Source organism: Pongo pygmaeus, chromosome 13 (genome assembly GCF_028885625.2).
Source record: "Pongo pygmaeus isolate AG05252 chromosome 13, NHGRI_mPonPyg2-v2.0_pri, whole genome shotgun sequence".
In the NCBI taxonomy this organism is placed as follows: domain Eukaryota; kingdom Metazoa; phylum Chordata; class Mammalia; order Primates; family Hominidae; genus Pongo; species Pongo pygmaeus.
This window is the reverse complement of record NC_072386.2, coordinates 119,292,753-119,316,016: the sequence shown is the minus strand read 5'-3', so window position 1 is coordinate 119,316,016 and position 23,264 is coordinate 119,292,753. Positions and strand designations below refer to the sequence as shown.

General features: G+C 50.3%; 1 protein-coding gene and 1 long non-coding RNA gene across 11 annotated transcripts in view; one reads left to right on the top strand and one right to left on the bottom strand.

The window, feature by feature from the left end:
• Window positions 1-23,264, bottom strand: part of SPTAN1 (spectrin alpha, non-erythrocytic 1) — an 81,164-nt gene that overhangs the window by 1,168 nt on the left and 56,732 nt on the right. For 3 of the 9 annotated variants that reach the window (XM_054501097.2, XM_054501095.2, XM_054501091.2), the window contains 19 exons: window positions 23,166-23,264; window positions 22,785-22,799; window positions 20,604-20,735; window positions 20,205-20,342; window positions 18,965-19,069; window positions 16,597-16,805; window positions 14,702-14,822; window positions 14,349-14,470; window positions 13,461-13,593; window positions 11,206-11,304; window positions 7,987-8,146; window positions 7,284-7,360; window positions 6,498-6,707; window positions 5,793-6,089; window positions 5,007-5,119; window positions 4,564-4,581; window positions 2,114-2,168; window positions 177-373; window positions 16-69 (listed from right to left, as the gene is read on the bottom strand). The exon at window positions 23,166-23,264 is cut by the window's right edge and continues 64 nt beyond it. In XM_054501097.2, the coding sequence (XP_054357072.1) occupies window positions 16-69; window positions 177-373; window positions 2,114-2,168; window positions 4,564-4,581; window positions 5,007-5,119; window positions 5,793-6,089; window positions 6,498-6,707; window positions 7,284-7,360; window positions 7,987-8,146; window positions 11,206-11,304; window positions 13,461-13,593; window positions 14,349-14,470; window positions 14,702-14,822; window positions 16,597-16,805; window positions 18,965-19,069; window positions 20,205-20,342; window positions 20,604-20,735; window positions 22,785-22,799; window positions 23,166-23,264 (2,354 nt within the window). The remainder of the gene's footprint in view (window positions 1-15; window positions 70-176; window positions 374-2,113; window positions 2,169-4,563; window positions 4,582-5,006; window positions 5,120-5,792; window positions 6,090-6,497; window positions 6,708-7,283; window positions 7,361-7,986; window positions 8,147-11,205; window positions 11,305-13,460; window positions 13,594-14,348; window positions 14,471-14,701; window positions 14,823-16,596; window positions 16,806-18,964; window positions 19,070-20,204; window positions 20,343-20,603; window positions 20,736-22,784; window positions 22,800-23,165) is intronic. The other 6 variants (XM_054501098.2, XM_054501096.2, XM_063650370.1 and 3 more) reach the window with 3 other exon arrangements.
• Window positions 10,177-20,766, top strand: LOC129043884 (uncharacterized). Of its 2 annotated transcripts, XR_010123433.1 has the most exons (4): window positions 10,177-10,523; window positions 12,072-12,157; window positions 17,695-17,791; window positions 20,579-20,766. It is a non-coding gene; the product is annotated as an uncharacterized LOC129043884 (long non-coding RNA). The 2 variants fall into 2 exon arrangements; XR_008504562.2 differs by lacking the exon at window positions 10,177-10,523 and having other exon boundaries at window positions 12,052-12,157.

Here is a 23,264-nt window from a genome sequence, read left to right as displayed (position 1 = left end):
TAGGGCTGAACTCACTTAAACATCATGCTGAATTCTTTGAGGGCCTCCTCAGTCACACCTGTTGTGTTCCTGGAAGAAAAACAGAAATTAGGGAGCAGACCCTCCACACAGCGGGTGACCATGTCTTTTCCTCCCCCGGCTCCGGGCTGAGCCTGGCCCACAGCCCTCCCGGGTACCTGGCCTGGATCTGCTGCTCCAGGTTGTGCTGCATGCGCATGCCCAGCTGGTCCAGCTGGTCCCACTGCTGGGCCAGGCCCACGGTGCTGTGCTCCGTGTACTTGTTGTCCAGGATGAGGGCCTCCTCCATGGCGGCCCCCAGGTCCTCAATCTTTTTGAGCTGACTTCTCATGGCTCGGATTTCCTGGTGCTTGCGCTGCAGGGGTGGGGAGCACAGGTGCTCAGACGGGGGCCCTCAGCTCAGTCACCAGCCCAGGAGCCACTTACTGCCCTCCGGTTCCTGCTCCAGGCCTGGCCTGAGACCTCGTAAAACAAGAACATTCTAGAATAGGAATAGTGGGATGGGGTGAAGCTGAAGAAATCCCAACCGCCTCAATAGAGGGAGAGACTTTCAATGTGAGGGTTCCAAAGCAGCTGGTAGACCTGCCAGGGGGCAGTGCACACCAAGGACAAGTACGGCAAGGACTCCAGGGAGCAGTGGCCAAAGATTTTTATTTTTCAATTTTTTTTGAGATGGAGTCTCACTGTCGCCTAGGCTAGAGTGCAGTGGCACAATCTCGGCTCACTGCAACCTCCCGGGTTCAAGCGATTCTCCTGCCTCTATCTCCTGAGTAGCTGGAATTACAGGTGCCCATCACCACACCCGCCTAATTTTTGTATTTTTAGTAGAGGTGAAGTTTCACTGCATTGACCAGGCTGGTCTTGAACTCCTAGGCTCAAGTGATCCGCCTGTCTTGGCCTCCCAAAGTTCTGGGATTATAGGCATGAGCCACTGCACCCAGCCTTATTTTTAAGACAAGGTCTTGCTATATTGCCCATGCTGGACTTTGAGCAGGTGTAGGCCACCGTGCCCAAATAATTTTTTTCAGACGGAGTTTCGCTCTTGTCACCCAGGCTGGAGTGCAATGGCTTGATCTCGGGTCACTGCAACCTCTGCATCCCAGAATCAAGTGATTCTCCTGCCTCAGCCTCCCAAGTAGCTGGGATTACAGGTTCCTGCCACCACACCCAGCTAATATTTTGTATTTTTAGTAGAGATGGGGTTTCCCCATGTTGGCCAGGCTGGTCTCGAACTCCTGACTTCAAGCAATCCACCTGCCTCGGCTTCCCAAAGTGCTGGGATTACAGGCTTGAGTCACCACACCCAGCCCCAGAGCCCTCGGCCGAGAGTGGTGGCTCACGCTTGTAATCCCAGCACTTTGGGAGGCTGAGGCGGACAGATCACTGAAGATCAGGAGTTCCAGACCGGCCTGGCCAACATGGCAAAACACTGTCTCTACTAAAAATATAAAAATTAGGCCAGATGTGGTGGCTCACGCTTGTAATCCCAGCACTTTGGGAGGCTGAGGTGGGCAGATCACCCGAGGTCAGGAGTTCGAGACCAGCCTGCCTGGCCAACATGGTGAAACCCTGTCTCTACTAAAAATACAAAAATTACCCAGGTGTGGTGGTGGGTGCCTGTAATCCCAGCTACTTGGGAGGTTGAGGCAGGAGGATCACTTGAACCCAGGAGGTGGATGTTGCAGCGAGCCGAGACCATGTCCATTGCACTCCAGCCTGGGCAACAAGAGTAAAACTCCATCTCAAAAGATAATTAAAAATAAAAATTAGCCAGATGTGGTGGCACACATCTGTAGTCCAGCTATTTGGGAGGCTGAGGCAGGAGAATTGCTTGAACCTGGGAGGCGGAGGTTGCAGTGAGCCAATATCGCACCACTGCACTCCAGCCTGGGCGAGAGAGTGAGATTCCATGAAGAAAGAAAGAAAAAAGAGAAAGAGAGATAGAGATAGTGAAGAGCCCTAGACTGCTTTAGGCCAAGGGAAAAGGGTACAATAGCACATCTGGTTCCTGACTTTAAGCCAGGAAGGGAAGGGGTACCCTGGTGGGTGGCTGGGTGAAGGGTCTCTGCTGGGCCAGAGCCCCACGGGCACTTACTTTGGTAGCTTCCAGCTGAGATTCGAGGGTCCCCGACTCTTCCACCATACAGGACCTAAACATGGAAGGACAGTGAGGAAAGGGGCCTGCTCCCAGCTGGCCGAGAGCTCAGAATGAACCTTCTCTCAGAGAGAGCAATGCCTGGCAACCTCACATTCCTTTTAAGGAAACCAAACCTAACTGCAATTGGCCATCTTTACCTAATGGGCCCCAGGGATCCAGGGAGGGCAGGGAGCATTTCTCCCGTTTTAGAGATGGGAAGCTGCTGCCTTGGGATGGGCCAGGGCTGAGCCCACTTGTCTTGCTCCCAAGGCCAGGATGACTCAGGAATGGAGTTTAAATTCCCCCATGGGTGCAGGGCAGGTGCAGGGCGGCTGCAGGGCGGCTGCAGGCCTGTCTGAGCATCCTCTCTGCAGCCATGTGGCGGATGGGACACCCTGACACCTGACAGACAGGAGACCTCAGGGCAGAGGGGAGGCTGAGAACCTGACAGCCTCCCCACAGAAACCCTGGAGTGTCCTGGCAAGGTTCCTGAGGAGGGATCCCCATTCTAGGGGGAATGAGAGCACAACCCTGCAGACAAAGGACACAAGTGGAGTGCTGGGAGATCATGACCAACTGTGCCAAAAGGAGGAAGATGGCTGTGACTAAGCCCCAGATCCCGGTTCCATCCTCTAGACACAGCCAGGGAGGAAGCCTCCTCTCTAGGACCAAGTTCTGAGAGCAGATGGGCTCTGGGGAGCCTCCTTCCCAAAAGAACACAGTGCCAGGCCACAGAGGCTACCAGTAAACAAAGACAACAAACGAGTTAGGGTTACACGCAGGGACGAATCACACGGTGCATGTGGCCTTGGTGGGGTTTTAGCCCAGGCTCCCCTGTACCCACATTCGCCCCAACCTACCCTTTTAAAACCCAGCGAGCCAGGGTTAGCTCTGCAATCTCCCCAAGTTCAAAGTGCTCTAGCAAGGCAAGGCACCAGGCTTCCTCCTACCCCAGCAGGTCAGACTCACAGTCACGCCATGTCCCCCCAGGGAAAATGCCCCCCAGGACCTGGGGGCAGGAGGCTGGGTGCCGGTGCAGTGGGAGGACAGACCCCTCCTTCCCAAGTGGCCGAGGGCGGCAGGTTAGTCAGGGTGGAGCCGCCTGGGGATGTCAAGAGTGCATCAGTAAAACCACAGCGAGGTAAGAAGAGAAATGAGAAAAACCTTCCAGACAGATCATCCCCAACTTCATACTGATAGACACGAATGACCCGACGATATGCTATGCTATTCAAAGAAAAGAAACCAAATGAATACACCAAAGGGAGGGGAGGCAAGAGCACACTGCAACAGACACACACAAGGCCCAAGCTGGCAGGGCGCAGGCAAGGGCAACCTGGTGCCCGGCGGGTACCTGGAGGCAACAGGCCCAATGGCTCACCCCAGGCAGCTCACACTAGGAATGGGCAAGACGGGCAGGGCTCGGGAGGAGCCATAAGGTGAGGGGAGCGTGGCACCTCACAGAGACAAGAGCAAGACCAGCAGACACAGCCATGGGGCAGGGAGGGGAGTCAGGTGGCCAGGGTGTCCTACGGGCACAGGCCGGAAACTGCGATCCCTACGTCCCCAGCTGCTCTGCCATCAGAATGTGTGGCCCGGCTGGATGGGTCTATTTCTCCCCTGCCGCCTGTACAGGCTTGATGTGCCTGTGTGCAGAGCCTCAGGAGTGCAGGCTAAGCCACTCCAGTCCCACCAGCCCTGGCTTTCACAGCAGGCTTGGCAGATTACAAAGGTGACCCGCCCAGGCAGAGGCCCCAGGCCAAGTAGAGAAGCCCCTACAGGGAGTGGGCGGGACAGCCCTGCTCCTCCCTGGGGCTCCTCCCACGTCCTGTCTATCACATCATAATGGGTGCATTTTTGCCTTCTATTAGGGCGGACAGTTCTTGTTACCCTCCCTGACCCCAGGAAAGTAAAGTGGCAGCCTCAGCTACTTGTGGGGTGTCAATGCCCAGCCCTTCTCAGCTGTGGACTTACTGTACCCTGCCTGAGCCCCCAACACTGCCATCTGCGTCATGCCCACTGACCACTGTTGGACACGCTGGGGAAGCAGAGGTGAGAGCCCAACAGAGCCCGGTGGCTGGACAGGCACAGGGGTTCTTAGGGCCCCTGGACTCCAGCTCTGGCCTTCATGCTTCATCACCTTCCCTACCCAAAGTGAGCCCTTGGAATCGCCCAGTGAGGCAAGGGCGGCTCCCCCTGGCTTGAAGGCTCTATCGGGGACCAGGGACCACGGGCTATGGGGCAAGGCACACACTCCTCGTCAGGTGACGGGAAAGGTGGGAGGGGAAGTGCAGCCCGCCCTGGGCAGGAAGGCCCATCCCGGGATCCTCCACAAGCCAGGCCACGAGGGGCAAGCGCACGAGACCCCCACACGACAAGCCCAGGAGAAGGAAGAAAACAATATTAACCCATCGAGGAGGTATGTCCTGTGGAGAGCAGATCCAAGCAGCCGGGAGACAAGGTGGTGTCCGGACAACAGCAGCAATCGGGAGGTGGGGGACAGAGAGAAAACACAAGAAAGGAAAACAAAAGCAAGAACATCAGTACCCAATGCACAGACCCTGCATCATCTGTCGCCAAGTCACGGCTGGGGCTGACCACGCGCCCTGCATGGTTCCACTCAATCCGGGATCTCTAACAACTTGATCTCTGGGACATGCAGTACTGAGAGGCTGCTCTATCTAAGCCCCCACTCCAGGCTCCAGAGCCCGACCAGGCACTGCCAGCCCAGCTTTATTCCCAGACTGCCTCTGGTTTTACACAAAGCACCCCCACCTTGGGGCTGGAGGCTCCCCAGGGCTTAAGCACAGCAGGGACATGCTGCGGCCCCCCAGCCCCAGCGGGCTGGCACCTGGTCTCTTGGATCCACTGGTGGAAGGCGTTGGCGTGCTGGGCAAACTCCTGGCGCAGCTTGTCGTTCTCCTCCTGCCGCCGCTGTTCCTTCTGCAGCTCCAGCTCCCTCTCCTAAGGGTCAAAGGGGGGCAGATGCTGTGCACTGCTGTGGCAGTGACACCGGCCCCTCCTTCACAGATGGGCTCAGGGTGGAGGTGGCCTCCCCGCAAGGAACCTCCCCAAAGACGAGAGGGGTAGGAGGCTGGGATACATGAGGCCAGTTCAGAGCACTTGGTAGTTCTCTGTTCCCACCCACCAGGGGCTTCAGGAAGAGGCGGACCTGGAGGGGAAGCGACTGGTCACAGTCAAGCAGGGAGTTGCTGGACTGTCAGAAATGGAAACTTCTGGCTGGGTGCAGTGGCTCACACCTGTAATCCCAGCACTTTGGGAGGCCTAGGCAGGAGGATTGCTTGAGGCCAGGAGTTCAAGACCAGCCCGGGCAACATAGCAACACCCTGTCTACAAAAATTAAAATAATTAGCCAGGCACGGTGGCACGTGCTTATAGTCCCAGTTATTTAGGAGGCTCAGGCAAGAGGACCACTTGAGCCTGGGAGGTTGAGGCTACAGGGAGCCATGTTAGCACCACTGCACTGAAGCCTGGGTGACAGAGACCCTGTCTCAAGAAAACAAAAAGAAATGGAAACTTCTGATGAAACCATGCCCCTCCCTCCTGCTCCTGTCCTGTCGTGTTAAGTGTGGGCTCTGGGAGGCTGAGCAGCTCCTGAGGGCAGCAGGAGGTGTACCTTGATGATTTTCTGTAGGTTCCTCCAGGTCTCCTCCAGGGCCTCCATGGTAAACCAGGTGTAGGGGTTGGAGGCTACACGGAAGCTCTTGATCTGGCGGTCCAGCTCGGCCAGCTGGTTGAAGTCAGCCTGGGCAGAGCTGAGGGAGGAGCGGAAGGCGTCGTGGGCCTCGCGCAAAGCTTTGATTTCTTCCAAGGAGTTGCAGCGCACGGGGTCTGTTAAGTCCTCCTCTGCATTTTCAAACCAGCTGTTGAAGGCAGAAGCCTTTTTGGCGAAGGTCAGGAAGAGGTCCTCCACCTGGAAGCAGAAGAGACTGAGTTAGCGGAGTCGCCAGGGCTGGACATGCTGACCCAGTGCAGGAGGTGGGGTGCGGGGCGGTTCCTGGGAATCAGAGGCGTACACAGCCTGCTGGGAGCTTAGCTCCCCTCTGCTCCTGTCTCCTGCTCCCCCTTCAAGTCTTCACCAGCCTTTTTTCCCCTTCCTACCCTTTGCCCTTGTCTCCAGTCTGTCCTGCGTGCTTCTGAATGGCGATCTCACAGGGCCCTCTCATTTGCCCTGGTTTTAATTGATGCCACACCCATGTTCGAAAGCTCTGCCCTGAGCTCACAGCTTCCTCAAGGGGGAGTGGCAGAGCTGGGCAGACAGAAGGTGGGCTTCCTTCCTTGAGCTGTGGGCCAGCTAAGCTTCACGTGGCCCCATCCTCACCTTGCGGAAGTGACTCTGAGCCTCCAGAAGCTTCTTCTTGCGGGTGGCTGAGTTGGCCAGAAGCTGGCTCCACCTTTTCATGAGGGAGGCGTGCCGGGCCTCGATGGCCTTGGACTGAACGTGTTTGGTGGCGAGAAGTTGATCTTTGAGGGCAGTGATGTTGGCAATGCCTTCCTGCTGGAAGGCCTGCAGCCCAGCGTCAAAAGTTTCCTGAACAAGGAGTGACAAGCCCATTTGTGGTGACTCCACAGGACTGGAACTTGCTCTTCCTAGGCTCAGATGGCGCCAGCATGTCCCCCAGATGCCCAAGCCAAACCGTCCGCCTGGACACCACTGAGACTCGGTCACACATGCCCCCTTTTCAGACCCAGATCACTGCGGCAGCCTCCTCCCACCTCCCCAACCCCAGCCTTCAGCTCTGCCGCCCCAGGGATCCCTGCCAGCTCTGCCCAGAACACTCGCCCTGCCTCTCTCCCTGACCGTTTTCATTCACCCCTCATGATTTCGCTTAGGAGAGCTTGCCCCTTCAACCCTTGCCTGCTGAAAACTGAGTGCCCCTGCAGTGCCCAGTCCCGTCAGCACCCAGCAGGCTGCTGCAGAGATGCCTGGTTCTGTGTCTGCTTCCCCAGTTAGTCTGGAAGCTCCCTGAGGACCAGGACAGGATCTTTTTCCTGCTGATCCCCAGGGGCTAACAGAAGATAAATGCCTCAGTGAAAGACGCCACCGGTCATCTCACAGGAGATGCTATCTGCATACATTTCAACCAGTGAAGGGGCCAGGGCAGACCTGTTTGGTGAGGAGCGTCTGCACAGAAGACAGGTCTCGGCCATAATCATCTGTCTTCAAGCTGTTCTCCTTTTCACCTAGAAAACGAAGTGTGGAAAATATACTGCCCTCCTCAGTGGAGATGGATTACAAAGGAAAAAAACCAAAACCCAGACAAACCATTTTTTGTGTACAGATAAATTCCAATCTTCCTAACTGCAGCCTCAGAACCCACATGAGCGGGCCCCTCCCTGCACCCAGGCCTGGCCTCCATCTGTGCCATGACGAGCTCCTTGCAGCCTGTCCTCTAGTTCAGTTGCTATTACTACTACCCAGGACTACCCAGGACACGTGGACCCCGATATCAGGACCCAGTTTCCCCTCACCCCAGGAGCTGGGTGGCGCCCCTGACCAGGGCAGCTAGTGGTGCCTTTGCTGTGCCAACTTTGTTCATATCATGACATCACATTATGCCATCTCTGCGTGCAGCAGCGTTTACAGGCTTTTGTTTATTAACCCTGGTGCCAGCCCAGTTCCGGGTGGCAGCTCTGGCCTCAGGACACTGTCTCCTCCTAGCTGGCAGTCAGTGGTCTGCCCTGGTAGTAGGTTCTCTGCCATGCCCACAATTGATCAGTTTCTTCTCTGCAGAAGAACACCAGTGACACAGAAGGAGACAAAGAGCAGCTCTGGGAAGGCTCTTCCGGGCCTTGCTGACAGCGCTCACCGATCCAGGACTCCACCACGTCCGCCTTCCAGTTGAACTGAAGGAAGGCCGAGTTCTCATCCAGCTTCGCCTTCCTCTGGGCTGCAGCTTTCTCCAGGTCTGACACTTTCCCGTTTAGGCCCTTCATCTTTGAAGAGATGTTCTCCTCATGGTGATTGTTCTAGACCACGGAGAGAGGTACACGCTGGTCAGCCTCACCTGCTGTGGTTACCTGACTATGCCCTCCCTGGAAAGGCTCTAAACTTCTATAAAATGGGCACTTGCTCCCTTGTCCACTGCTGGGTAAACAATGATAGGTAAGGCTTTTGTAAGAGCAACGCAGTCAAAGGCTTCACACAAATACACCGTACTGACAATTCTACTTTTAGGAATTCATTTTTTTTTTTTTTGGAGACAGAGTTTCACTCCGTTGCCCAGGCTGGAATGCAGTGGCGTGATCTCGGCTCACTGCAACCTCCGCCTCCCGGGTTCAAGAGATTCTCCTACCTCAGCCTCCCGAGTAGCTGGGACTACAGGCGAACACCACCATGCCCAGCTAATTATTTTTAGTAGAGATGGGGTTTCACCATGTTGGTCAGGCTGGTCTCAAACTCCTGACCTCAGGTGATCTGCCTGCCTCGGCTTCCCAAAGTGCTGGGATTACAGGTATGAGCCACAGTGCCCAGCCAGTCCAAGGAATTAATTCTAAAGAAATATGGGCCAGGCGCAGTGGCTAACGCCTGTAATCCTAACACTCTGGGAGGCTGAGGTGGGCAGATCACTTGAGGCCAGGGGTTCAAGGCCAGCTTGGCTAATATGGTGAAACCCTGTCTCTTCTAAAAAATACAAAAAAAAAAAAAAAAATTAGCCAGGTGTGGTGACACTCATCTGTAATCCCAGTGACCCAGGAGGCTGAGGGATGAGAATTGCTTGAACCTGGGAGGTGGAGGCTGCAGTGAGCTGAGATCATGCCACTGCACCCCAGCCTGGGCAACACAGCAAGACACTGTCTCAAACAAAAAAAATGAATGGGCTGAAATTTGAAGTTAAGATGATATATTCACTAGTATTATTTTTTATAAAAAAAATTGAATACTATCACTTAAAATACTACACATACAGGGCTGGCGCAGTGGCTCACTCCTGTAATCTGAGCACGAGGTGAGAGAATCACTTGAGCCCAGGAGTTGGAGACCAGCCTGGGCAACATAGTGAGACCCCCATCTCTTAAAAAAAAAAAAAAAAAAAGAAAGAAAGAAATTAGCCAGGTGTGTTGGCACCCACTTGTGGTCCCAGCTAGCTAGGGAAGCTCAGGTGGCAGAACTGCTGAAACCCGGGAGGCAGAGGCTACAGTGAGCCGAGATCGTGCCACTACACTCCAGCCTGGGCGACAAGAGCAAGACTCCACCTCAAAAAATAAAAAAAAAATTGGCTGGGTACGGTAGCTCACGCCTATAATCCCAGCACTTTGGGAGCCAAGGCAGGCGGATCATGAGGTCAGGAGTTCAAGACCAGCCTAACCAACATGGTGAAACCCTGTCTCTAATAAAAATACAAAAATTAGCTGGGCGTGGTGGCAGGCGCCTGTAACCCCAGCTACTCAGGAGGCTGAGGCAGGAGAGTCACTTGAACCCAGGAGGTGGCGGTGGCAGTGAGGCGAGATTGCGCCAGTGCACTCCAGCCTGGGGCATAGAGTGAGACTCCGTCTAAAAAATAAATAAGTAAATAAAATTAAAAAAAAAAACATATTACAAGTCACATTGAATTTAAAGAGATTCTTTAACACCTGTGAAAAGGAGGAAAATAAAAAGAAAAAAGAATTGAAAGAGAAATTCAAGGAGGAAACAGGCTGTCGCTGAGGACAAAGCAGCCGGCTTGCTGGCCGGGGGTGGTGGCTCATGCCTGTAATCCCAGAACTTTGGGAGGCCGAGGACGGCGGATCACTTGAGGTCAGGAGTTCGAGACCAGCCTGACCAACATGGAGAAACCCCGTCTCTACTAACAATACAAAATTAGCCGGGCATGGTGGCACATGCCTGTAATCCCAGCTACTAGGGAGGCTGAGGCAGGAGCATCGTTTCAACCTGGGAGGTGGAGGTTGCGGTGAGCTGAGATCGCACCACTGCACTCCAGCCTGGGCAACAAGAGCAAAACACTGTCTCCAAAAAAAAAAAAAAAAAAAAAAAAAAAAAAAAAAAAAAAGCAGCTGGCTCCTTGCCAGAAGGCTGAAGGACATTCACACCATTGATCTCCTGGCTTGAAGAACAGGGAACGTTGTCTGGGTATGTGTCGGGGGGTTAAGTGTGCAGGAGCCACGTCTACATCTATACATGGCTGTATCTGAAATTAGTTTTATGCTAGTTTATTTGCAGATCAGAGCAAGGAAGAAAAGCTCTCCAGTGAAGTGGATTTTAGCTACATTGTTGCCGCCTATGGATCAAACCCTAGTCTGAAGGCCATGACTGCTGAGTGCGACCTCTGTGATGAGAAATCTTACTCATGATGTGGGTGTGACAGGAAACCACAGCTGTTAAAACCTCTGTCCTGAGGCACTCCAGGTACATCACTGCACCTGAGTGATTGCTGGTGAATTCCCGAACCATGGACACACTGCCTTCAGTCTAGAGCTTCTGTGTGGGAGGGACGTGGCTTCGCTGCTGCTGAGAAAGCACCAAGCCCCTTTATTTTGTTTTCTCCCAAACGGGCTGTGAATGAAATAGATTCATTTCTAAAATGCCCTGTACAGCCTCTAGGTTTTTGATAATTTATAGAGTGATATGATCCTATTAAACGGGAATCTCTGCGGCTGTTTGATCTAGTTGGTAGCTCTAAACCTGTGGAGAGGAAAAGTCTGGCAGGTCAGACACAAAGATCTAATGTGTAGTGTCTGGGTGGGGCTTTATGGGTAATTTTTATTTTATGTTTTGCTTATTTGCATTTTCTACTGTCCCTATAAAGGGATTGTATTGCTTGAGAAATAAACTAAGAGCAGCATTTGGGAGTGCCAGTGTCTCTGTTGCTTAATGCAGAAAAAGTAAGCATTGCAGAATAACTTTACTGGCTTCAAAAAGGGGGAGATATCCAACTTATCACGAAACACAGGAATGGAATTGCTACTGGTTTCCACGCAGACCTTGGTTTGGTGAACATCCCAGGAAGTGAACTTTGGGGGACCTCTGTGGTACCAACACATGGGTGTCCCAGTGGGCGACAGAGGTCTTACCAATGGGCTGGACTCACCTTCTTAATGAGGTCTTGTCCATTGGTGCAGACGTCATTCACGCGATCCTTGTGGACGGTGAAGTCTGTCTCAAAAGCTTCATGTTTCTTCAGCAAGCCCTGGAGTAGAAGCAGCCAAGGCACACTATTGAGAGGCTGCTATGTTGTGGGCTAGGCCCCGGGGACAGAGAGTGACAAAACTGCTATGGTCCCTGTCCATGCACACATTACAGTCTAGCTGGGGAAGAGGATAATAAAGAGGAACATTAATAAATAAGAGAATCATAAAAGGAAGGAAAACAGGAGGCAGTGAGAGTAACCAGCGGTTTCGGGACAGGCTTTGGCAGGGACAGTCTTTGGACCTTTGGGAAGCGTCAAACCCTTTGTCATCCATCAACAGTGACTTATGGTCTCTCCCCCAAGAGGACAAGAATGACACAAAGCAAGCTGAAGATACACACCCAAACAAAAACGACACATTTTTAAGGTTTAACTTGAACACATCTCAGAAAAGGCCTTCCAAGTCATGTCTTTTTTTTTTTTGAGACGGAGTCTTGCTCTATTGCCCAGGCTGGAGTGCAGTGGCGTGATCTCGGCTCACTGCAACCTCTGCCTCCCAGGTTCAAGCGATTCTCCTGCCTCAGCCTCCCAAGTAGCTGGGATTATAGGCGTGCACCACCACACCCAGCTAATTTTTGTAGTTTTTAATACAGACGGGGTTTCACCATGTTGGCCAGGTTGGTCTTGGACTCCTGACCTCAGGTGATCTGCCCTCCTTGGCCTCCCAAAGTGCTGGGATTACAGGCGTGAGCCACCGCGCCTGGCCCCAGGTCTTTTCCTTAGTACAATTTAAGCACTGCAGACAATGCCTTTTTGGTTGCTTCCAGGGAACTCAACTATGCAGAGGACAGGAAATGACTGACCATCTAAATTCTACCTGAATCACCCTGACCAGCAGAGGATGCTTCCCATGGTGAGGAAGGTGGCTCAAAGCTAACTCGATTCCTGGGAGTGCACACTCCTGCTTCCACATCTGGGGGCAGGAATTTAGTCATATCTGACCATGATACTTTGCAGCATCTCCTTTCCAGAGGGGAATCTATCCCCCTATGTCTCTGGGCTGCCTTGGGACTTGCTCTGGCCAGAAGGCAGTGAAGATGATGTGTGAGGCCGCAGACACCTTGCAGCTCCTGCCTTTGCCTGTCTGAATGCTGCTGAAGGAGGTTGGTCTAGCCAGCTGGAGGACAACAGGCCATGTGGAGGGGAACAGAGATGTCCAGGCTGGATGACAATCAGGCTCAGCTGCTAGTGTGTGATGGATCTCTCAGCCCAGCCACGCTCTGCCTGAATGCAGGAGCATGAGCATGAGGGACCTCCAGTGACAGCTGCAGATGCTGCTGATCCACAGATCCATGGGAAATAAGAAATGGGTGCTGCTTTCAACCACTACATTTAGGCGGGTTGTTATGTAGCAACAGTTAACCAAATAGGGAGTATATGATGGGCTGAACTGTGTCCCCCTCAAGAGATGGTGAAGTCCTAACTTCTGGTAGCCATGAATGTAGAAATAAGATCTTTGCAAACGTACTCTGCAAAGGTAAGATGAGGTCATTAGGGTGGACCCTAATCCAATACACCTGATGTCCCTAAAACAGAACACAGAAATGTGAATAGACACACAGAGTGATGCCAAGTGAAGAGAGACTCAGAGGGAAGATGGCCACGTGAAGACGGGCAGAGACTGGAGTGATGCTGCCATAATGCCAAGGGCGCCTGGTGCCAGCAAAAACTGGAAGAGGCAAGGAAAGATCCTCCCCTACAGGTGTGCAGAACATGGTCCTACCTGCATCTTGATTTCAGACTTCTGGCCTCCAGAACGGAGAAGCAATAAATCTCTATTGTCCTCAGCCACTCCGTTTGTGCCACTCCATCTGTGCCACTCTGTCTGTGGTACTCCGTTTGTGCCACTCTGTTTGTGGTACTTATTTATGGCAGCCCCAGGAAACTGTTATGAAGACCCAAGCCCACAGCGCTGCCTGGTGAATGACAGGGCCCGTGAACTGAGACTGACAAAGCCATACCAATTTTGTCTACTGAAGGGCGATGTCCCCTAGTGTGAGATCTTGAGGGCTAAAACCAACTACTGAGGCCTTGGCTGCTGTCCCTGTGTGCTCTCCTAATAAGAGCAGGGCCCTCTAACAAATCAACAGGGAAATGATGACCAGCAGGCAGTTGCCAAGAGAGAAAGCAGGTGACACCTTTGGTTTCTGTCTCACCTGGATGGCGGCAAGAGTGTCGCCATAATCTTCGCTGGCCACCAGGGTCATTTTCTCATTGATCCAGGCTTCCTCCTCTTCCACATTGGCTACGAACTGCTGATATTCCAAGGACTCTTCCAGCCGCTGACCCCTAATTACAGGAGACAGGAAGAAAATCAGCCATAATCTCCTCCAGCTTTGATTGTGATAGTTAACATATGCTTAAAAACAGTCACAAAAGCTGGGTATGGTGGCTCACGCCTGCAATCCCAGAACTTTGGGAGGCCGAGGCAGGCAGATCACGAGGTCAGGAGATCGAGACCATCCTGGCTAACACGGTGAAACCCCATCTCTACTAAAAATACAAAAAATTAGCTGGGCTTGGTGGCGGGCGCCTGTAGTCCCACCTACTCGGCAGGCTGAGGCACGAGAAGGGCATGAACCTGGGAGGCAGAGCCTGCAGTGAGCCGAGATTGCGCCACTGCACTCCAGCCTGGGTGACAGCGAGACCCCGTCTCAAAAACAAAAACAAAAACAAAAACATTCACAAAAAAGGTGGGCCCTCACAGTCAGTCAGGCCGTCCATGGAACATCATGAATCACCCACTCTGTGATTCCAGACTCTCATGTCTTGATTTCTGGAGAATCATGTGATTCATGTGTGATTCTGGACTAATACAGAAACATGTATGATTCTGGACTCATACAGTGGGTCCAGATTAACAGAATGAGACCACCTCAGCATGGCCTGTAGGAGGTGGCTCTGGAGCAAACCGACTATGGCACATGTGAGGCCAAAGGTCCAGGAGACGGCAGGAGGGCCCAGTGGACCCCCACAGCTCAGAGTCTGCCCTTAGGTGCTGGCCTTCCACTTGTTCCCGGGAGCTCCTGCCTCTGACTACTCACCGGGCAGCTGCCAGCTGCTTCAGCTCTTTCCAGTGCTCCACAAACTGCGCCAGCCGCTGCTGGATCTCCTCTTTCCCAATGGTGTTATCATCGGACAGTTTCTTGCCAGTGTCCAGGACACCCTGACAGGCAAGGACGATGAGGTTAACAGCAGGTAGCTCTGCTGGTGCCTCTATCTATCTCGAAGCTCCCAGGAAAAGCCCTCAACATCAAGTTTGGGACTTCTCCAGGTTTGGACTGAGGGGTCATGAACACTTTAGGGACCTCAGCGAAGTAAGCGCAAGGGGTTTGTCTGTCCCCTCGGGCCCACCTCAAACACCTCTGCCCTCTTGGCCAGAAGGCGGCCTCCTTACCTGAATAGCCGGCTCATGCGCGGCCAGTTCTGCCTCCAGCCGCTTGTGCTTCTTCCTCAGGTTCTGCACGCCGGTTAGGTCCCGGCCGTAGTCCTCAGAGCCCACCAGCAGCTTCTTCTCCCTGGATGAGAGATGGGAAACAGCACAGTTGGTCTCTGCACCTCCCTGCTTTCAAGTGGGGACACCAGGTCAACTGTGGACCTCACAGACATCTACTAATCTTTCTGGGAAAATCCTTGCCAGTTTTCTGAACAACAAAAGCCTCTATTTCCCAAATGAGTAGTGACCAAGAGCCTCTGTCCACCTATGCATCTATGAGCCCTGCTGTGTGTCCAGATTCTAGAGGGTGGAGGATGGGCGGCATCACTAGTGCTGCCCTGAGGAGCCCTATCAAATTATATCAACATATAACAATCATGTATACTAAATATGTATTAATATATCAATGTATGTCTGTAAATATATGAAGATATTTTTATATATACATATATACACCTTTTTTTTGAGACAGAGTCTCATTCTGTTGCCCAGGCTAAAGTGCAATGGCATGATCTCTGCTCACTGCAACCTCCACCACTCCGGTTCAAGTGATCCTTCCACCTCAGCCGCTGGAGTAGCTGGGACCACAGGTGTGCGCCACTATGCCTGGCTAATTTTTTCTATTTTTGGTAGAGATGAGTTTTCACCATGTTGCCCAGGCTGGTCTCAAACTCTTGGATTCAAGCGATCTGCCCACCTCGGCCTCCCAAAGTGTTGGGATTATAGGCATGAGCCACCACACCCAGCTATATAAGTAATATATATATTTTTTGAGACAGAGTCTTGCTCTGTCGCCCAGGATGGAGTGCAGTGACACGATCTTGGCTCACTGAAACCACTTCCCGGGTTCAAATCATTCTCCTGCCTCAGCCTCCTGAGTAGCTGGGATTACAGGCGCGTGCCACCATGCCTGGCTAATTTTTGTATTTTTATTTTTTATTTTTTTGAGACGGAGTCTTGCTCTGAAGTACAGTGGTGTGATCTTGGCTCATTGCAACCTCTGCCTCCCTGGTTCAAGCGATTATCCTGCCTCAGCCTCACAAGCAGCTGGGACCACAGGCGCCTGCCACCACACCTGGCTAATTTTTGTATATTTAGTAGAGACGGGGTTTCACTATGTTGGCCAGGCTGGTCTCGAACTCCTGACCTTAAGTGATCTGCCCGCCTCAGCCTCCCAAAGTGCCGTGATCACAGGCGGGAGCCACTGCGCCCGGCCACAAATGTCTTTTAAGAACAAAATCCTCTCTCTTAATTCCCTACTTCCTTAAAGCCTTCTGACCAGACGCAGTGGCTCATGCCTGTGATCACAGCACTTTGGGAGGCCCAGGTGGGTGGATCACTTGAGGTCAGGTGAGGTCACCTTGAGACCAGCCTGGCCAACATGGTGAAACTCTGTTTCTACTAAAAATATAAAAATTAGCCAGGCATGGTGGCACTCTAGCCTGGTGACAGAGCGAGACTCCGTCTCAGAAAAATGTTTGTTTACATGCCACATCAACTGCAATCAGTAGACTGACATTTTCGGGGGCAGATAGAGAATAAGAAAAAAAGCAACTCCTTCCTTGGAGAAGTGATCTTCTCCAGAAGCTGAGAAACAAACTCACTAACTTTCACGGGAATCTAAAAGGCAGGGTCTAAACAGGGCCTATGTAGCCAGCATGGATCACCACCACCGCCAATCATCATCACTGTAAACACGGAAAGCAGAAGACACTGAGGCATCCCACGACTGTGTGCCCAAGCTGGGATCCCAGTCCAGCAGGGTTTCCAGCCTCACCACTCAACAGTCAGCCTGTGGTTCCTGCTGCCCACTATTACAGGCGTAAGGGGCCTTCTAGAGGGCTGAGAAGACATACTTGATCCAGGACTCCTCGTCATCCATGTCCCGGAAGAACTGGTGCAGGCGATGGGATTCATTCAGCTTGGCTCGCCGGGAGGCCGCCATGCTCTTGATCTTCTGGAAGCGCCCGTTGATGGTGTCCCTCTTGTCCTTTACTTGGGAGGTGTCGAAGGCACTGCTGGTCATCAGGCTGTCTGCCTGGCTGTTCAGGTCCTTCAGGCGATCCTGGGGCAGGGGACATAAGAGGGTCAGAAACTGGGTCTCCCACAACTATCTGCTTGAACATAAGAACTCAGGAATTCCTTACGGAGATATGGAGTGTTGATATTCTCAAAGTATGTTATGTGGCCCTCTGGCATTCTATGAACTCAAACTATTTTCATAACATTATAAGACACTATTATTTTTTACTGTGTGGACATTTGCACTGATAGTACAAAAGCAATGGAGAAGGAGGGGACATGCTGGTGCTTTAGCTCAAATCAAGGCAGTGGCAAACTGCTAGCAGAAGTGGATTCTTCACTGCCACCCACTCACAGTGAAAAAAAAAATGCTGTTTCACTTAAGAATGTCCTTAAAAAGGCAGTGAAAGTTAATTTTACTGAGTAGCTGTTCTTTTGTACTTGAAAGAACAACCACCAAACAAACTATGGTCATTCAGACTTGGTATCTCATAGATACTCGGTCCAGAATAAATAAAGTGAGCCTGTCACTTCAAAGAATACTGACAGTTTGTTACTAATGATAAAATTCAAACTTTTATGAGAAAGTTAGAATTTTAGAAAACTTACACCCACCACCAGAAGCCTGAGGGCTTCCTAATATGTGAAGATTTTTCTAATGAAATTGGTGGTGGTATTAACTGCAATGTTTTGATATCATATAATCACGTGTCAACATATAGAACAGGCATAACTCAGTGAACAAATGAGCCATGATGTTACAAAATCATGCACAGGTAAGAGCTACATTGAAAGCCCAAGATGGACCAGTGGGTTTTAATATAATCCAGTATAAAAAATTTACTGACAAGGTTTCAGGGGCCACTTTGCAACTAACCCCCCAACAACTTTTTTTTTGAGACAAATTTTTTTTTTCTTGCTCTGTCATCCAGGACTGCGGTGGTGTGATCATGACTCACTGCAGCCTCGACCTCCTGCCTGGGCTCAAGTGAACCTTCCGCCTCAGCCTCCAAGTAACTGGGACTATAGGTGCGTACCCTAACGTCTGGCTAACTTTTGTGTGTTTTTTTTGTTTGTTTGTTTGTTTTTTGAGACGTAGTCTCACTCTGTCGCCCAGGCTGGAGTACAGTTACACAATCTCGGCTCACTGCAACCTCTGCCTCCTGGGCTCAAGCAATTCTCCTGCCTCAGCCTCCCAAGTAGCTGGGATTTATAGGCACACGCTGCCACACCCTGCTAATTTTTTGTATTTCAGTAGAAACGGGGTTTCACTGTGTTACCCAAGCTGGTCTCGAACTCCTGAGCTCAGGCAATCCACCTGCCTCGGCCTCCCAAAGTGCTAGGATTACAGGCATGACTCACCATGCCCAGCCTAATTTTTGTATTTTTTTGTACAGACAAGAGTCTCATCATGTTGCCCAGGCTGGTCTTGAACTCCTGGGCTCACATGATCTGCCTGCCTCAGCCTCCCAAAGTGCTGGGATTACAGGTGTGAGCCACTGTACCTGACCACAGCTAAGCTTTAAGAAACTGACTTTGGTATAGTATCAAAGAAAATTATTCACACTTATCCGAATCAAAATATTCCTCCCTTTTCTATCTATCTACCTGTGTAAAACTGAATTTTCATCCAGTACAAAACACCACAACCTGAATTCAGCATTTTTTTTTTTTTTTTTTTTTTGAGATAGAGTCTTGCTCTGTTGCCTAGGCTGGAGTGCTGTGGCGCGATCTTGGCTTACTGCAAACTCCGCCTCCTGGGCTCAAGTGATTATCCTACCTCAGCCTCCCAAGTACCTGGGATTACAGGCAGCCGCCACCACACCTGGCTAATTTTTGTATTTTTAGTAAAGACGGGGGTCTCACCACGTTGGCCGGAGTGGTCTCGAACTCCTGACCTCAGGAGATCTGCATGTCTGGGCCTCCCAAAGTGCTGGGATTACAGCTGTAAGCCACTGCACCTGGCCTTAAAATTTATTTAATTTTTAATAATGGTGAACATTGATAAAACCTACATAATAAAAATCTCTCAAGAGCCCTCAATAACTGTCAAGTGTATAATGATCCTGAGGCCACAACCTTTGAGAATGGCTGCTTTAAGTGAAAGAAGTCACTCTCTTTTCTCAAACACGCTAGTTTTCCTTAGGAGTCAGGCAGAGCTGCGTCCAGGCACTCAGGCCTGGCCTGCCTCCCTTTGCTTACCTCATGGGCAGATATATCTGCTTCCAGCAGTTGATGCTTTTTCAGCAGGTTGTTCACAGAAGCCAGGTCTTTGCCATAATCTTCAGATGCCAGCAGGGCCTCCACCTGGCAGTGAAAACACAAAAAGGAAAGGCTACTGTATGGTGTATACTCAGCATTCTGGAAAATTCAGGTTGCCCAGTGGCTATTCCAGGGCCTTGCTTGGACAGTTGAATACTTCTCCATCACAATGTGTTACTGTGATTCCTAGTCACCTTGATCAGCCTGCCCCACCTGAGACACTCTCTCCACTCGGTCTGTCAAACCTAGACTCCAGTGTATTCATAGTAAATACTACAGCTAAAGGCAAAATGCACAGCAATCCTAGTTCAAGGAAACTCCCCTAGGAAAGAATCAGCAGTGTGGGCAAAGATTAATATTCAAAGATATTCACTACAGCAAAATATATACACCAAAAGGCTGGGAACACCTCAATGTCCAACAATATGGGAATGGTTACATTATGGCATGGCTCTATGATAAACTTACACAATTATTAAAAAAAAAAATTTTTTTTTTTTTTTGAGATGAAGTCTCGCTCTATTGCCCAGGCTGGAGTGTAATGGTGTGATCCCAGCTCACTGCAACCTCCACCTCCCAGGTTCAAGCAATTCTCCTGCTCAGCCTCCTGAGTAGCTGGGATTACAGGAGCGTGCCACCACACCTGGCTAATTTTTGTATTTTTAGTAGAGACAGGATTTCACTTGTTGGTGAGGCTGGTCTCGAACTCCTGACCTCAAGTGATCCGCCTGCCTCGGCCTCCCAAAGTGCTGGGATTACAGGCGTGAGCCACTGCACCTGGCCAAAACCTCTATGTTTTTATAGTCTGTGCTTTCCAAACATTCTCCATGGAGAATACATGACTGACTCTGGCTTCCTAGATGCTACTATCTTGGTTTCTAACCTGGCATAGGCTTGTTAGAGCTGCATGCCACATAACTACCCATAATCTCTTCCTATTTGCCTTCCCTATGGACGTGAGTGACCTGTAGTCCAAGTGCCACTACAAGTCAGCTCTCTTAACATTCACTCCCTTGGCTCATAAATCCCTTACAGCATGCAACTCATATATAATAAACGTTTCTGTCAAAAGGGGTGTCTGGTGAGCCCTGCCTTTTCATGGTTTTGGGCACTGATGGACCCACTGTGCCAAATGACTAGAAATCCCCCACTGGTGGGAAGAGGAACCACTCAGTGTTACCTCAGACAGCCAGAAGTCAAAGTCCTTGATCCCTGTGTTGAAGTTCTGCTGCTTGTTGGCTTCTTTCAGTTTCTGGCTCTTTTCAGCTGACTTTTGCACCAAGAACTGCCACTGGTCAGCTAAGGCAGCCAGGCGGGCCTGGGGAACAGAAGGGAGCCAAAAAGAGATGAAATCTATGAAGAATCGTCCCTCTCCTAAAGCTCAATTTGAGAACTTCTAAGAGAAGAGAATGGAAAACACTCATAGGAGCCATTCTCACTAGCATTCCCCATCTGTAATTCAGCCTAAAGTCTTCTAATCCATTTAGTGTCTTAAGACTGTATGTCCAAGTTATTATATCAGGTTGACAGTGACGTTGCTCATGTTCTTCCCAGGGCACCGGGAGCTGGTGGGCCATACCTTGACAGCATCCTCACTGCCGGCACAGGCTCCACGTTCAATGAGGGAGTTGCCCATGTCGATAACCCCGCGGATCCGGTCAGCATTGGCATGCAGCTCTGCTTCGAAAGCCTGGTGCTTCTGGTGCTTGCTCTAAAAATACCAAAAAAACTTTTTCCAAACCAGTTCCTGCTAGGTTATATCTTTTCAGGGGGAAAGGGTTCTCAGAGGGAGGGAGTGGCAGCAAACATAAAGAACTGGGGTAAATGCCAACGTTTTTAACAGAAGGCAATTGGAGTTTGTATGAAATATTTTAGGGTTCATCTCTTGGGGAGTTAGCAAAGGAGGAAGGAAATGTACTAGCTCAGGAGTAGATAAATTGGAAGTCCTTTTTTTTGAGACAAGGTCTTGCTCAGTTGCCCAGGCTAGAGTGCAGTGGCGTAATCTCAGCTCACTGCAGCCTCAACCTCTTCGGCTCAAGCAATCCTCCTACCTCAGCCTCCCGAATAGCTGGGACCATGGGTGCATGACATCACACCCAGCTAATTTTTCTATTTTTTGTAGAGATGGGGTTTTGCCATGTTGCCCAGGCTGGTCTTGAACTCCTGAGCTCAAGCAATCGAGCCGCATTGGCCTCCCAAAGTTCTGGGATTACAAGCATGAGCCACCAAGCCCGGCCAAAAAATCAGTTCTTGCAGTAGCTACGCTAGCTATTTGGGAGTGAAGCCCTAGAATTACACACTTTCTAACATTTTCCAGAAGATGGCAATGGCCAACTTCAGTTTTGAATCTGCTTGTACATCAATTTCCATCCATGGCTTTCTCCTTATTGGAGACAGGCTCTAATGAATGAGATACATATGGACATTTCATTATCTAAAGCAGAAATCACCATTAAGCAAAATTCATAACATAAATTGTAATAACCAGCAAATAATATTTGATGGTCAGTCTTATCCCTCTGTTGACAGAGGAGAAATCTACAGCTACTACAGACATTGGCTTTGTTGATTTATCTTTAGGTAGCTGTCATTAATCAAAACACTGGGATACTGTCAGAACCCAGGCTTGAGTGCAGGAAGGAATTTATTTTCCTGGGAAATGAAAGGGCTAGGAGAAGGATGGGCTCCTGATCCTGGGCACCTGATATGGTTTTTATGAATCCATAAAGAAACAGAAGGTACTGAAATGCTACAAGAGACAATTGCAAGGACATAGCAGCTGTGCCACAATTCTGGGAAAAACAATTGGCTGGGTGAGAAATGCAGGGTCTCAGAGGAGAGTGTTATTTGGGGGCGGGGGGAAACAACTAAAAGGCAGTAGTGTTGGGGAATTCTGCATCAGATGTTTCATTTCAGAGGCAGCAACTGTCAAAGGATGGAGCCATCTGGCTCAATTCAGCACTAACATGAAATGTCCTTGTTAACGTTCTCCCACTGCCTGATCCCAAAGGCAAGAACAAGAAGGGTCTCAAACACTCAGATATCCTGACAAAAGTCCCATTCCCCTCTTCTTCTGTTCCTTGTTCTGATCACCCTTTGGTTCAAATCCCATTTACTCTCTTCTCTATCTTCATTTCTTCCACCCGCTTAAGCAACTTTGAGCTACATGTTGACTGAAGTCTCCTTTCACTACCTGTTGAGTGATGTCTGCTTTTATCTTAACTTCTCATTTGTGTTCCTTGAAGATTTGGAGGTATTAATAGATCATCCGTCTCTCTACAGTTCTCTAGCTGTTCCTCTCCTGACTGGCACCTCTGGATGCCAGAGTGGGTATGCATTAAAACCCTCACACCAGACTGGCCTCCCCCACCTGGGCCACCGAACACCATGAGCTCATAGCCAAGTCTGAGCCAATGTCCACACAGAAAAAGCTGAAGCTGATGTTCCATCTTCAAAAGGAAGCACTCCTTGAAAGAAAATGGTCAATTACTGCCCCGCAAATCAAACACTGTACAGAATTTGCCTAAGTGATAAACTGGGGGAGAGAAGGGGGAGTAAGGCATTGCAGGCTAATTACAACAGAGAAAGCCACATCCCACAGGGACACCTGAATGGAGTGTAATGGATGATTAGAAATGAAAAGGATGGATGAAGAGACACCAGCAGACCGTGTGACCACAATAATAACAATAATCTACGCAGAGTAACACAAATACTGGAGCTCATTTAACTACAACTCTTAAAAAAATTAAAAACTTACCAGCAGCTTGGAAAGCTACAAAAATAGATTAAAAGAACAAGAGTTCAGTACACTGATGTGGACACACATATCAGCTATTAAATAGAAACTCATTTTGTCATACTTCCCCCGGGAAGCTCAGCATTTGGGAACAGTAATAGAAGGGGGATTCTATAGACTTTTATTACAGCAGAAATAGTTTTAATGAACACAAATGAGGAAGGCAACTTTTAAATGGCCGCGAAACTTGAGTAGGGCTTTACCACTGGCTGGGCTTACTAAAATATTTTTCACTGACTTCCCATGGGTGCAAGGAGATTGTTTTATAAATGCTTTATTTAACAAAATCTACTCAATAACATAAGGCTACATCAAGACCAACACCCAGTCACTTCAGCTTACCTGGATGTTGGTGGGATCCTTGTATGACTCATCACTCGCTGTTTGCAATTTTTCACTGATCCAAGCCTCAATCTCATCCACATCCCGGCTGAACTGTTG